We start from the raw sequence: 15,653 nt of genomic DNA on the forward strand, positions 1-15,653 counted from the left end.
AATCAACTGGCAATAAGTTAGACTAACTGAAATAAACCTGGCTTGTTGGGTAACCTTGCTTTATAAAACAGGCCCCTGGTCAACTGGGAAAACAAGTCTAATTTATTTATTACTGTATCACATGAAACTCATCAAAGTTTAAATAATTTCTATGTCTGGCTCATGCATGTAGTTTAGTCTTTAAAAATACTTTTCGTGATTTTAAACCATTATTACATAGGTCTTGCTGAAGTAAAACACCAAAAGACATTAAACCATCATTACATTTATCTTATAAATAAACATAAATGAGCAACGAGTTGAAAATAGAACTTTGTATAGAGTGGAATAAAATTGAAAACGTCAGATGAGTGAAGTTCACAGCCAGACCAGCAGATAGCGAAAGAGCTCACTTGTTTCCTGCTGTCGAACGCTGCTGTAAAATCACATCTAGTATAAAAGTCCCCCATCAATTACAACATCAATATTATTTTGAATATTTAAATATGTAAATCTGAATGCAGTTACAAAATAATATTTAGGCCAAACAACCTTACTTTTATTGAGGAAATACATTTGTTTTATTGAGAAAGCAATTAGTACAAACCCTGTACTAAAGAGATGGAGAATCTATAGTTAATAATCTACAGTAGAAATGAAACAAATAATAACAATATAATAAAATAATGCCTTACATTCAAAACAGTATATATCTTGACAGAGCTGTGATACTAGCCAACTATAGTCAAGTAATTTTACAATAATCAAAAAACTGCCCCATGTATTATCAAGACTGAGTAGATGTATAAAGACCATTTACAAAACAACAGAAAACAATTTCAGAACATGGAGAAAATTATATAATAAAAGATCATATCTTACTAAAATATAAATCTTTCAGTGAAAATGTGCAAATTGGTTCATCCAACACCAACATAATTTCTTCTACTTCATCAGCAATGAATGATATTTACAACTCAAAAATAGAGGCAGTGTAGCAAAAAGCTGATAAAAATGTTTTTCTTGGCATTTATCCTACACCGTGGCACACCCTAAGGCATAAAATATGTGTTTGATATCATGATATGTGCGCTCCTGCAGTCTTACGTCTGATATGGTCTGACAGAGTGAATGCAGTGGGGGAATCCTCTAGAGCGTCAGCAGCAGCAGCAGCGGCAGCAGACAGCTGTAGATCAGAGCGGCTCGTACAGTGCCAGCCGAGCTCCTCATCATGCACTCCACACGAGACCACGAGCCGTTGTTGGGTAGGGGTTCGATCCCCAGCGTCTTGCACAAAACATTATACACATCTACTGTTCGGATGGGACCGGCGCGGAAGTTCGTCTTGAAATCTGATGAAACAAATAAATAAACAACAATCAAATCCATTTTTTTTACAGCTGTTTTATTTAAATGCTGAATAGTATGTTTTATTTCGGTGGGGGGGGGTTCAGCTCGTGGATATATACTGTATATATATACATACAAATATATATACATATCCACGAGGAAATGTATATATATATATATATATATATATATATATATATATATATATGGTCTAATCATCATGGTTTCCACAAAAAAAAAATAATATATATATATATATATATATATATATATATATATATATATATATATATATATATAAATTGTTTTTTTTTGTTTTTTTTGGAAACCATGATGATGTTCTTTGATGAATGTAAAATTTGTAAAATGTAAAGTGAATGTAAAAAATGTAAAAACATTTTTTTTGCAACATTATAAATGTCTTATGACCAATTTAATGCACCCTTGCTGAATAAAAGAAAAAAAAAGAAAAATAAAGGAAAAGGAAAAAAGAAAAATAACGGAAATATTAGCATTGTATTTTTTAAGTGTACTATAAAATAATTGTATTTTTATTTAATATAGTTATATTTAATGGGTCATGCACACAACACCAAACCAAATCTCCAGGTGCTCTCATAACAACCAGACTGAAAAACCTATATGCACCCCTGTATATATATGAAATTTTATTTTAAAATAAATCAAAACTAATTCTACGATACTCTACAAATTTAAATGTACATGTAAATATAAAGCTTAGATTTTAAATATATATAATTTAATAAAAAAAACAATAATAATAATAAAAAAAGGAAAAAAAAAAAAAAAAAAAAAAAAAAAAATATATATATATATATATATATATATATACACAGTCATGGCCACAAATATCGGCACCCTTGGTAAATATGATCAAAGAAGTCTGTGAGGATTCATCTGCATTGTTAATCCTTTTGATGTTTTAATGAAAAATCCACAAAAAATCTAACCTTTCACTAAATAATAAGAATTTAAAATGGGGGGAAATATCATTATGAAATAAATGTTTTTCTCAAATACACGTTGGCCACAATTATTGGCACCCCTAGAAATTCTTATGAGTAAAATATCTCTGAAGTATATTCCCATTCATATTCACAATTTTGAGCACTCCAGGGTGATTATGAACATGAAATTATCCAGTCATGGCTTCCTGTTTCACAGAAATATAAATAGGAGGGAAACCAAAGCCCAAATTCCCTTAATCATCCATCACAGTGACAAAAACCAAAGAATATATATTTCTGATGTGCAGCAAAAGATAATTGAGCTTCACAAATTAGTGAAGTGGCTTTAAGAAAAGAGCTAGAGCAGTGAAAATTCCCATTTCCACCATCAGGGCAATAATTAAGAATTTCCAATCAACATAAAATGTTAAGAAACTGCCTGGAAGAGGACGTGTGTCTAAATCATCCTAATGCACGGTGAGAAAGAGAGTTTGTGTGGCTAAAAACTCTCCAAGGACCACAGCTGGAGAATTGCAGAAAATAGTTGCGTCTTGGGGTCAGAAAACTTTAAAAAAAAGTTGTCAAACAGCCCCTACATCACCACATGTTGTTTGGGAGGGTTCCAAAAAAAATTCTCCTAGCTCATCCAAAAACAAACTCCAGCATATTCAGTTATCAGACACGACTGGAACGGGACTGGCTTCTATGGTCAGATGAAACTAAAAAATGAGCTTTTTAGCAGCAAACACTCAAGATGGGTTTGGTGAACACAGGGATAAAAAGTGCCCTATGTGTACAATGAAATATACTGCTGTGTTTTTGATGTTGTGGGCCTATATTTCTGCTGGAGGTCCTGGACATCTTGTTTAGACACAAGGCATCATGGATTCTATCAAATACCAACAGATAAAAAAATCAATAAGTGACTGAGACTCTGTTAGAAATCTTATAATGGGCCATGTTTGGATCTTCCAACCGGACAATAATCCAAACACAAACCTCAAAAACAACACAAAAATGGGTCACTGGGCACAAAACCAAGCTTCTGCTAAGGCTCCTGTCCTCTGACCTGAACTCTGTAGAAAATGAGTGAGGTGAACTGAAGAGAAGAAGCACCAACATGGAGCTGTGAATCTGAAGGGTCTGGAGTGATTCTGGATGGAGGAATGGTCTCTGATCTCTTGTCAGGTGTTCTCTAACCTCATCAGGAGGTTAGAGAACACGGAGCCGACAAAACGAGAGACGTGCGGATCCATTTGCAAGCTTTTATTAATAAACAGTCAAATGACAGGTAGGGTCAAAACACCAGCAAACGAGTACGGCACGGACAAGACACAAGAGTAATCCTAGGGCATGCATGGGTCCTCGATCGGTGAACAATGTCCAGAGGGCTTGAGAAGAGGGGTAGTCTGATAACCTGAGCAATAATCCAAACGAGGTATACACAGAGTCCAAAACAGTGAGACAAGGGTAAATCCTAGTGATGTGATGTTCTGCGCCGAGGCGTCAAAGCTTGTATCAAAAATATGAAACATCTGGCAGTGAAGCAGTGCACCGGAGCTTGATTCGTTTTGCCATAACCACGTGATCAGTGACGTCCGAAGCTTCACTTTCGTGTACAACAACATGACTGCTTCGTAATCTGATTCAAAAATAGCTCGAACCCCTTGCGCAGGTTTCGCGTGCCAAGCACCTCGGAACAGAGACTGAGCTCCTTTGAATTGTCAGCATGGAACCAGCCAAGAAAAAAGGCCGTTCAGAAGTCCAGCAGCATTTTCAACTTGTATCAACAAATAAAATAAGCTAATAATAATAACAATAATAATAATAATTATTATTATTATTAGTAAGATTGGTATTTTAAAATAATATATTATAATAATGAACTATAATATGAATACATATTTACATATTTTATGCTTATTCAATGTATAATAAAATATGTTAAATAATAGACCTACATAATGTAGGAAAATAATTTCAATATATTAATACATGTGACCTCCTTCTGTAGGTTGAGTGCCTAATTTGCTCTCAACAGCTTCCTTATAATAACAACACATCCTCCATGTTGAGACATTTTAGAGCTAAACATGCACTTTCACTAACCAGTTCACAAGCATTTCACAATTCCACAATAATGTCCTTTTCCTTTGATTATATATGCCTACATGAGCCAGTCAAACGGGGGGTGTGGGAAAAGGAGAAATTATTGGAGAGTGCTGCAGGTGTAACATTGTCTTCTGGTTTGATCCAGGTCTCTGTCAGGGCCATGAGGTTTAACCTTGAATGACTAGTAATGGAATTAATGAAATCAGCTTTGTTGACAGCAGACTGACAATTCCAGAGACCAATAGAAAAAGAAAGTAATGTATAAACAGACATAGGCAAAGTGCGCAGGTTGATAGGATTGCGCTGTCTACAGTGTGTGATGCGTGGCTTGCGAGTGGTAGTGATAGTATTGATCTGGACACATAGTAAGAATAGATTATATAAACTAAAACAGAAGTGAAACAAGTAGTAGGAATAATGTAGGATAATTAAAAGTCGATACTTATGTCCTCTGCCGATGTCCCTGTCCGGTGGAGTCGTACGGTAGAGTCGATGGTCTTTACACTCTTCGGTCTTCACACTAGGAGGGCTTTACACGAGGGCTGCCGCGACCGCTGCCGCGGTATAATAACCTTTTTTATACCCGTCTAACAAATCACTATTACAGTTCAGCTGAACCCACTTTCCTGTTTATCACTAAAAATGGCCAAGCAAGTGCAGACACTGACAAGATACGCAATACAGTATGAGAGTTATTATTGCATACTGTTTTATAATGGAATACAATACTGAGGTGCAGATAATTGCCACTATTTTGCAACAAGTAGTATAAATAGCAGAAAATCCTGCTATTTTAACATAGTGTAAATATAATCTATAGCTATTTGCACTTAGTGTACATAACACATCGCTAAAAATACTATTTTCAGAGTAGATAGAATCCATTGCTATTTGAACTTAAGAAAAATGACCGCAATTTCAACTGAGGGGGGCCTATAATCAGTCCATGCCCAGGGCACCTCTTGCAGCATAATCCGTCCCTGGGTGACAGCTGTGTGTTGTCAGTGCAATGGATGATGGGAATTGTAGTCCGTGGGTGAAGAGCAACAGTAGTGTGGTGCAAGGGTCAATATGATGGAAGGGCGACCTCTGATGGTGAGTGTGCGGAAGACCATGAATCGGATACGTGACAGTTAAACTGGCAAATGGAGGTTTCAAAAAGTATTGAATAAAAGGGTGCCGTTAATTTTGGCCAATGTGTATTAGAGAAAAACATTTATTTCCTAATGATATTTCCGCCCATTTTAAATTCTTATTCTCCAATGAAAGGTTAGATTTTGAAAATTTGAGAATTTTTTAAATAGAGAATGAAGATTAATTTTCACAGCCTTCTTTGATCATATTTACCAATATTTTTAGCCATGACTGTGTATATATATATATATATATATATATATATATATATATATATATATATATATATATTCAAATATACATAAATATGCAGAGTAAAGGTGAGGTCTGCTGAACTTTACCTGGTCCCTGTGCCAAAAAGAAGCCCCTCATGTCCATAAACTCGTTATCATAACCGTGCCATCCATGTTGCCAGCCCTCCGCCTCCTCTGTGCCGTTTTTCCAGAAGGGCAGTTTGGCTTTATTCTGTGAAGACAGGCAGATGTGCAGAGGTTAGCATTTAGCCTGCAATGTTGGAATTAGACTGATGCCTTGGTGTTTTATCCTCTGAGTATGTTTTTGTAGTAAGCTAATGACGCATCTCTGAGATAATCTGTGTTATATCAGGCACGCACACAAGAGGAAGACTGTTGATTTTGGGCTTTATATGCAAGACTGAATCATGACTGAAGTGATTCCTGTCAGCGCTCTTATTGGGAATGTACAAAGCAACATATTAAATGGATCACAAGGACATGTGGGGAAATTTCCACACCCTGCTATAGGACGAATGGTGAAAGTTGCTCTATGATACTCAACTATAAGTTTCAATAGTGCAGATAAGGACAGGTAGACACTAAATAAATAAATAAAACTATTGCATCTATATCTAGATCTAGATTTGGTTAGATTGTTATGATCATAAAACAACCCCATAAACAGCCATGTGGACATGCAGGACAGATTGTGTAGAGAATAACCTCACTAACCTCTGTGATAAACCATCCAGGCTCTGCAACAAGCGTCAGCGTCGAGACGAACCTTCCGTTCTTGTAATGAAAGCGTTCTGGGATCTCTTGTTTCTTATAAACATTCATGTTGTCCACTTTGCTCAGGTTTTGATATATCTGAATCAACATATACAACACATACAATTTTAAGTTTAAGCAAATGAAGTTCACATTTCATCCCAAAACCTAAAGAAAAAACAAGGCATTAAACTTCTGTTTAAATTTTTGTATTTCCCATTATTAATTAATTGTATAATTGTATTGTTATTATTTTATAAATTAATTCATTTGTGCATGTTATTCAAAAGAAAATATTTTTTCAGTAAAATGTTTTCAGTACCTCTTTTTCACCTACGTTTTATTATAATATAATTTTGTTATATTATAATTTTATTTTATTATTATTTAAATAATATTAATGATAATAATATTATATTAATTAAATAATATAATAATATTAATTAATTAATTAATATTATATTAATTAAATAATATAATATAATAATATTAATTAAATAATATAATGAAGTTATATTATATTATAATATAATTTCATTATATTATAATTTTATTTTATACATTTAATGCAGTTCAACAAACCATGTACCACCAAATAAATAGTTTATTATTTAAATAAATTATCTTTCTTTCCACAGTACAGTAATGAGAAAACACTATTTGTTAGATTTGTGAAAAATTTGTTTTCATGAAAAATAATGTCAAAATGCTATATATACAAAACACACACACACTCACTCACACACACACACACACCCAAACACACACACACACACATGTTGGTTTTTGTGGTTTATGGGGACTCTCCATAGGCGTAATGGTTTTTATACTGAACAAAAACGTAGCCCTTTTATATGATAAAAACGTAGCCCTCACAGGAGACTTTGTGCATTTTTAGATTTTCAAAAAAACACCATGTAGTATGTTTTTTAAGCCTTTTGAATTACGGGGACATAGGCAGTGTCCTCATAAACCACCTTCATATTGTAATACCTCTGTCATACCCATGTCATTATACAAATTTGTGTCCTCATAAACCACATAAATATGCACACACACACACACAGAGAGGCCAGTACATCATACTGAAATATCACTCAAGTTAAAGTTTAAATCTAAATGGTGCCGACAGCAGGTCAAAGTACACCACTGCCTTTTCACATCGACAAATTCTGATGCTAAGTGTATTTTTCCCTCAAAATAGCAGATGGAAAATAAGAAAGAGTTGTTTTTGGAGCTGTGCCCTTGCTGTAAACACGAGTCTCATGGAAAACATGCAGATGGAAAGAGAACAGAGACAGGCTGAGCTTACCTCTTCAAACTTGTCCTGTTTGGGCCACAGACTGACCACCGGCCCCCTGTCCATCAGTTTAATGATGTGCGTCATGTCAATGTAGTTGTCCAGTTCAATGACTTTCTCCATCCACTGGAGGTCCGTCATGCCGTGATCAGAGAACAGGACCACGTTTATATCATCTCTCATATTCTTCTCCTGACAAAATAAATAAATAAATTACCGGTATATGTTTTAGATGACCAGGTATAGAACAGACAGCAAGTACTGTTCTTTCTCTCTTTCTTTCACCCATGTAAAAATACCTCGATTTTCTGGTTGAGGGTCTGGAAAGCCTGGTCCAGTGAACGAATGGCATGCTGTATTTCTGGAGAATGTGGCCCAAAGTGATGTCCTTCCACATCAATCTTCTCATAATAAATACCAGCCATGTCTGCTTCATCGCTTCTGTTTGAAACATATCATTCAATTTATTTATTTTTTCAGATTAGGAGAAATGTAGCATTACATCACTTGCTCACCAATGGATCTTCTGTAGTGAATGGGTGCCGTCAGAATGAGTTTTCAAACAGCTGATAAAAACAACACAATAATCCACAAGTAATCCGCACGACTCCAGTCTATCCATCTTGTGACGTAAAAATATGTGTTTGTAAGAAGCAAATCCATCATTAAGATGTTTCCATATTATTGCTTTCTCCAGTAAAAAATGTCATCTTCACTGAATCAAGAGAGAAATATGCACAGATCAAACACTGTTTACAGCAAAAACAGTTCTAAACAAATAAATCACTTCATTTTGATGTGAGAGGACAACAGTGGAGAGACTTTTCATTGGAAGAAGCATTATTATGGATTACAGACAGTTTAAACACCTTAATAATGGGTTTGTTTCTTACAAACACAGCTTCTCACTTCACAAGACGTTAATTGATGGAGTGGTGTGGGTTACTGTTTTTATCAGCTGTTCGGACTCTCATACTGACGGCACCCATTCACCGCAGAGAATTCATAGGTGTGTTTTCTGCTGGAAGCTGTAGGGTAGTGGTTGCCTGTTTAACTTTCTACTGTATGTTCTTGATCTTATTGTGAATAACTGATTAATGCATGTTATTCCAAATAAAATCTTTTTTGCCTATATAATCTTTCATCAGAATGTAATAACTTACTCCCTCTTTTCTTTTCAGCTAACATGACACATTTCAGCTTTTGGCTAGCATGCCTGGCTTCATCTAGGCAGAAAAACCAACAACATCATCTGTGTTAATGATTTCTTGGGTTTTTGGTCTTACTTTAACATATTTAGAGCGCTCTCTATGGAGTCGATCAGGTTCTTCTCTGAAGGGTTGTACACATATTCTTCACAGAATGTAGGTCTGACTCCAAGAATCGTCACTTCACAACCTAAATGGACAGAAACACACTTGTTTAGACCATGTGACCTGCATTTATATGACATCATGAGATCCCTTTCTACAACACTACAGCAAGCAACTTCCATCATCTCTTATTTTCACAATTTCTACAAGCATTTGGACCCAAAACTATATAAATCCGGGTATTTAGACATTGGATGAAAACCTCATATATATTTATTTACACAGCAGTTCTTTCTGGTCCTCAAATCTGATTGGCTAAAAGGGGTGCAATATTCTAGTGATAACAGAATGACAATCCTTTCAATGTTTGTATTACTTCGCTTGCAGTGTCATGGCGGATGTCCAAATCCATGACAATTTTATAAATAGTATAGTTTTTATGTCACGGAATGTTGTTTTAATTGTTTCTACATTGGCGAGAATGTAGTTGTTTAGACGTTTTGTTAATAAATTGGCTTCAACATTTTCAGAGTCGTGAGCTCCATGGCGTTGGGGTCGTTCAGTCCTCATGAACCCGCCGAGAGCAGCCTCACCTCCTACGTTCCTACGCCATACTTCTCCTGCACGTGTTTTTGTTCACAGCTGTTTCTCAACTTGTCTTTTTCATTGCCTGTGTGTTTTGTCATTCTGACTTTACTTTTTTTCAGTTGTCCCAGTCAGTTGTTAGTTTTGTTGTTCTGTTTTCTGATGCCTGTTATCTCCACGATCTCTGGCCAGCGGCTTATGGATTTTGAGCTCAACCGGTTTATGTCTGAGTGAGCTGCTGTAACCTGTTTGGAGTGACTGTCTACCTGGAATCTTATCTCTGCCTGTTCTGGACTGTTCCTAGTTGTGTATAGTGGCTGCCAGCCTGGATTCTGACACCAGCTTGATCCTGCCTGCCTTGATGTGAGCTGTTTACACCTGTGTGGTGTGGTCACCTGTCTGGACTTTGATTTTTGCCAGGACTCTGATCCTCTGCTACTACTCAATACATTTGTTTGAGTCACATTTCTACATTTGAGTCCTTTATCCCAGAGAATCCTGACAAATATACATATCGCACTGCTACTCGTGTGATATTGCTTGTATACATTAAAATTAAAAAGTATATACTTTATATTAGCTATAATATATACTCTGAAGCTGACAAACAACATTTTCTAAAGTTTAAGCACCCCATTTATGAATATTACAAAACATATTCTTGTTTTATGAGGTTCAAGTCCCACATTATACTGTTTATAACAAACCAGTACAGACGTCCACTAACCTGGCCAGTAGTACATGTAGACTCTCTTCCCTAGTTTCTGCATGGTGACCCACAGTGGCTCTGATCCGTCCCACCACATGGGCAGATGGCTGTCTGAATTAGTTCCAATCAGGAACTCTTTCATAGAGTCTTTATCCCACATGTAATTTCCAGTCATCTGGTGCACCTCGCAGTGGCGTCCTGAAACAATTAGAGGAGTGCAGAATGAATATTTACAGACATGAGGGTGGATTTCAATCAGCACGCCTCAGAGGTTAATTTGATTAAAGAGCTTCATTCATTTAATTGCATTGCTCATATGTTGCTCTTTTAGAGCTCTGGAGACTCTACAGAGCTTTCAGATATGTTTCAGTATCTTTGGATACCCAGCAACAATAATGGATCATTTGTACACTCATGTAATTCAAGCTTTATGGAGATGAAGGCACACAACAAAGAATAGTTCAAATAAAGCATTAGAAAAAACACTTTCTATGTGTTCAACGTGATATTAATAACAAAGAGTGTTTAAGAAATATCAATACAATGTTCCCAACAAGCTGTCACAGCAAAATGAGTGTCTCTGTGAGTGTCTGACACCGGGAAACAAGTAAAGATCTTTGTCTCACACAGAAAACATGGAATCCCATAGCTGTTTGCTCAGATTTTTCTGATGATGTTGGAGTTGGAATGAGCTGTATTCCCAGCAGAAGATTCATTTCTTCCAACAACAGCTAAAAATATTGTCTCATCAGACATCATCTTTCAAATATGTGAATATGTTGGGACTCAAGCAGGTCTTAATGTTTTGGAATATCTAATGCTTTTATTGAGGAAGCAGATGTTATGTCAACATCACAAGATCCTTTAGAAATCATTCTAATATGCTGATTTGCTGCTCAAAAGACATTGCTCATTATTAACAATGTTGAAAATATTTTCTACTTTTTAGGGCCAGTTTTACTAAGCAGGGCAAATTAGCGAGAGATAATGTGTTCTTCTGGCATTAAAAATAAATTAATATGTGTGGAAAAAATCCTCTCCCTTCTACCACCTCCTAAAAACAATAACTGCAGCCATTTCAAGCGCAAAATTGTTTAAGACTTGCTTTTTTGGGGCGTTAAATGATGGCGCAAATGATTCATTTGAATAGCCTACTCTCCTCCCATAACTTTTGCATCTGAAAGGGAAACTCCTACAAATGCATATTCAATAAAGTCAGGCGCAAAAATAACTGTGTCCACGCCTTTTCAGCGCTAATTCTTATCTGTGAGTCTTTAGTAAAACCTGCTGTTAGTAAAACTGGCCCTTAGTATTCAATTTGAGTGTGTAACACATTCTGCACCGTTTATGCAAAAGGGATGAATGATTCCTCAAATCAAGGAATTGTTCACCCAAAAAGTGAAAATTTGTTGAGAATATATTCACCCTCAGGCTATCTAAGATGTATGAGTTTCTGTCTTTATGGCCAGGGGAACAGATTTTGAGAAATTTAACATTACATCACTTGCTCACCATTGGATCCTCTGCTGTGAATGGGTGCCGTCCGAATGAGAGTCCAAACAGCTGATAAAAACAGATGGACTTTATTACTACTGGAGAAGGCAATGTTATTATGGATTAGGGACTATGGAGTATGGATATAAAGTTTAAATGCCTTAATGGTGCATTTGTTTCTTACAAACATGCAACATTTTACTTCACAAGATATTAATTGATGGACAGAAGTCGTGTGGATTGCTTGTGGACTAATGTGATGTTTTTATCAGCTGTTTGGACTCTCATTCTGACGGCACCCATTCACTGCAGAGGATCCATTGGTGAGCAAGTTATGCAGTAATACATATCTCCAAATGTGTTCTGATGAAGAAACAAATTCTGATGGTGAGCAAACTGTAAGAAAATTTTTTTTTTTTGGTGAACTATTCTTTTAAGGAGAAGTGTGATATGACTGTTCTAAGGGATGTTGTAAAGCCCCCAAAAAATTGATAAACACACATTAAAAAAGAGATGAAATTTAGTGATCACAGAAACACAATATCAACCGCAAGGCCTTGGCAACCACCCAGAGCACCTACTCTATAGCAGTGACGAGTTTTGCATGGGCAAGCACAATTCATTTTAACGTACTCGCCCATGCAAATTTTAATTTCTAATTTAATTTCAGTTTAGTTTTGGGATATTGATGGTAATGATCCTTGACTGCTTGGACAAGACTAACAAATGTTTAGGTGTAATTTTAAACTGAAGTCTTAAATTTAAACCGCTGACTGTGCACAGTACAAAGAGCAGGGTCAGCACGTCCAAGAAATGCAAACATTACACAAACAAACGCCCTCCTTTAACAAAACAAGACCTGCTATAAAACATTTAGCATGTCAAGAACCTTTGGCCGTCCCTGCATGCTACATTCTTAAAAATAAAGGTGCTTCACGATGCCATAGAAGAACCTTTTTGTCTAATTGGTTCCATAAAGAACCTTTAACATCTGAAGAACTTTTCTATTTCACAAAAGTTTTTTGTGGCGAAAGAAGGTTCTTATTAATTTATTCATTATTCATTATAAAATGGTACGAAAGAGATGGTTCTTTAAAGAACCTTTGACTGAACGGTTCTTTGTGGAACCAAAAATGGTTCTTCTATGGCATCGCTGTGAAGAACCTTTTGAAGCACCTTTATTTTTAAGAGTACAGCCCTAAGAACTACTTTATAGTATAACGTTCATTAACAAATCACAAATATTATAAGATGCTCAACAGATTCAGCTCAGGTAGTTCATGCATACTTAAATATGAATTATGAAGCATTTCAGAAGGCTGCATTTATGTAATATTTGCATATGTTGCATATATGAATATTACAATTCAAAAGAACTGTTTTGTATTTGAATATATTTTAAAATGAAGCAAAGCTGAATTCTAGCATCGTTACGCCAGTCTTCAGTGTTACATGATCCTTCAAAAATGATTCTAACATGCTGATCTGATGCTCAAGTAATATTTCATATTGTTAGACATGCTTTTCTGTTTTTTAATATTTTTGTAGAAAATCTGAGTAACATTATACACGTTTTACTGTCACTTTTGATGAATTGAATGCATTCTTGTTAAATAATTATTAATAATAAAGGAAAGCTAAATGCATTTAAGTATTATATAAAGTTTGTTTAATGATATTAATAACAGTTATTCTAAGACAGTTTGCACTATGGATGTTCCTCACGATGTCCCAGCTTTGCTCTCATTGTTTGATTTCTTTGTCAAAGCTCCAGCCCAGGTGACTTCTGAAGCTTTGTGGAGAGGGGAATGTGCCCAAACAAAACAACTGCCATCAGCAGAGGGGTAAATCATTGGCTCTGAGCTGCTGTGATTGGTGGACGTCGAGTCAAAGCGCCTCAGTGCTGCATGGCCTTTGTTACTGAAGTCCAGCATACAGACAACACACACTGTATCACCATGTGATTCAGCAACACTTTCACTGAGTCACCTGAGTGGACATGATCAGAAATACTTGTGCAATTTTTATAAAATATTTAATAAAATAAACTAAATGTCTCTACAAATAATAATCATTCAATATGAATCTTGATAATATTTTAAATATTTAGTTTTGATTTAATCAAAAACAGAAATAGTGCATAATGGACACCTATAAAATAAAATGATTATATTATGTATGTCTCTACAAATAATCTAAATGAGAGCGAGCTGTTTTTCTGTTGTCATTGTGGATAAAGGACTCATCATTTGTGCCTGGCCCCTGTGATCAATGGCCCTATTCAAACAATAATGAACGAGCAGATCTCAGATCCAACAGATCTCTATTGTTCTACAGTAAGAGTACTTTTAATGACCTTTATACTCTTTGTGAACTGTTTTTGTATATAAATGTGCAACAATGTCACACATGTGCATTATGTGGTAAAGCCCTATTAAACTGTACCAAAAAAAAAGATTATGTTTGTATGTGTAATCTTCAAATGCATATGGAAATCATTTAGAGCTCCAGGAGATCATCTTACATTTTAGATTGCTATATCATAACAGAGAAAATCAGTGACAACACAGGGAGTGGCTTCAAAGTAAATAAACTTGCAGCTAAGATTGCATATAAATAGGATATTAAAAAGTCTTGAGTAGTCATGATTGGTAAAAACTGACCTGTCATTAGAGAGTAATAGTTGGGATAGGACAGACTGGGGAAATCTGGAGTCAGGTAATCCACTTTAACACCGTTTTCCACGATTTCTCTAAATCCGGCCAAGTTTTGTAAATCGTCCATGTAATCATAACGGAAGCCATCGATCAGAAACACCAGGAGTTTGCGGTTTGCGTCGCAGCATCGGGACAGAAGGAGTATAATAACGGTGAGGATGTTCAGCGCGGCTGGAGTCATGATGCCCCGTTACTGAGAGCAGAACTGAACTGACTGATGGAGAGATTCGGGAAAAACTGGGGCGTGAGCGGGGCAGTCCACTACCACTGCAGGGACACAGACAGCATTCTGAGAAACATGTGGGGGCAAAAGAAGCCGTTCTCCTCTTTAAAAGTGTTTTTATTGTATATATATATACTAACTTTCCTGTAGCTCAAATAGTGGAGCATGGTGCTAGCAACGCCAAGATCATGGGTTCGATTCCCAGGGAAAGCAAGAGCTGATAAAATGTAAAAACTGTAACATGCAAGTCGCTTTGGATAAAAGCGTCTGGTAAATGTGTGTATATATTGTTAATAGCTATTTTGAAATTTTGAATTTACAAAAATATTTTCATTTATATCAATGTGAACAACAATTTTTAATGTGGCACCACAGAACCATTGACAACATCCCTGCTGAAAAAACAACAACAAAAACAGAACAACAGAAGCCTTCACAGAAATTCTGTGATTGTAATTCCATCAAACCATCAACTATTAACCATTAAAACCATTAAAAATGGTAGTGTGTTTTGGGACATATTCCATTAGGATTTAGTGGTTTTAACAAGCCACCAACAGAGGGCGACAAATGACCAATATAGAGACCCACAGGAATTAAGTTTCCATTAAAACCAGTACAGTCACCTTTATAACCAGTAAAACAATTACAAATTCTGTGCTGGTTTCTATTGTATATTTATTTATTTGTTTGTTTGTTTTTTCAGCAGGGATCTCAATAACCTCCGTTGTTTACAAAATCTCTTACCAGATTTGTTGGGAA

At 35.7% G+C, this 15,653-nt stretch overlaps 1 protein-coding gene across 1 annotated transcript; it reads right to left on the reverse strand.

Annotated features, from left to right (window-relative positions):
• Positions 1 to 512: 512 nt before the first annotated feature.
• On the reverse strand, positions 513 to 14,996 carry LOC306853197 (glycerophosphocholine cholinephosphodiesterase ENPP6-like). The gene is made up of 8 exons (XM_079390425.1): positions 14,615 to 14,996; positions 10,476 to 10,655; positions 9,137 to 9,248; positions 8,150 to 8,291; positions 7,863 to 8,042; positions 6,512 to 6,649; positions 5,885 to 6,008; positions 513 to 1,331 (listed from the first exon to the last, which is right to left on the reverse strand). The coding sequence occupies exons 1-8, from the start codon at positions 14,847 to 14,849 to the stop codon at positions 1,129 to 1,131; spliced, it is 1,314 nt and encodes a 437-aa protein (XP_079246551.1). The 5' UTR covers positions 14,850 to 14,996; the 3' UTR covers positions 513 to 1,128.
• Positions 14,997 to 15,653: the final 657 nt, after the last annotated feature.

This window comes from Barbus barbus (assembly GCF_936440315.1).
Source record: "Barbus barbus genome assembly, chromosome: 33".
Lineage (NCBI taxonomy): Eukaryota > Metazoa > Chordata > Actinopteri > Cypriniformes > Cyprinidae > Barbus > Barbus barbus.

Coding starts and splice junctions, on each gene's coding strand:
- LOC306853197 (XM_079390425.1), bottom strand. CDS start 14,849: ATGACTCCAGCCGCGCTGAACATCCTCACCGTTATTATACTCCTTCTG. Junction 8,292..9,136: donor AGCGCTCTAAATATGTTAAA/GTAAGACCAAAA, acceptor TGTTTCAAACAG/AAGCGATGAAGCAGACATGG. Junction 6,009..6,511: donor CTGGATGGTTTATCACAGAG/GTTAGTGAGGTT, acceptor CTGTCTTCACAG/AATAAAGCCAAACTGCCCTT.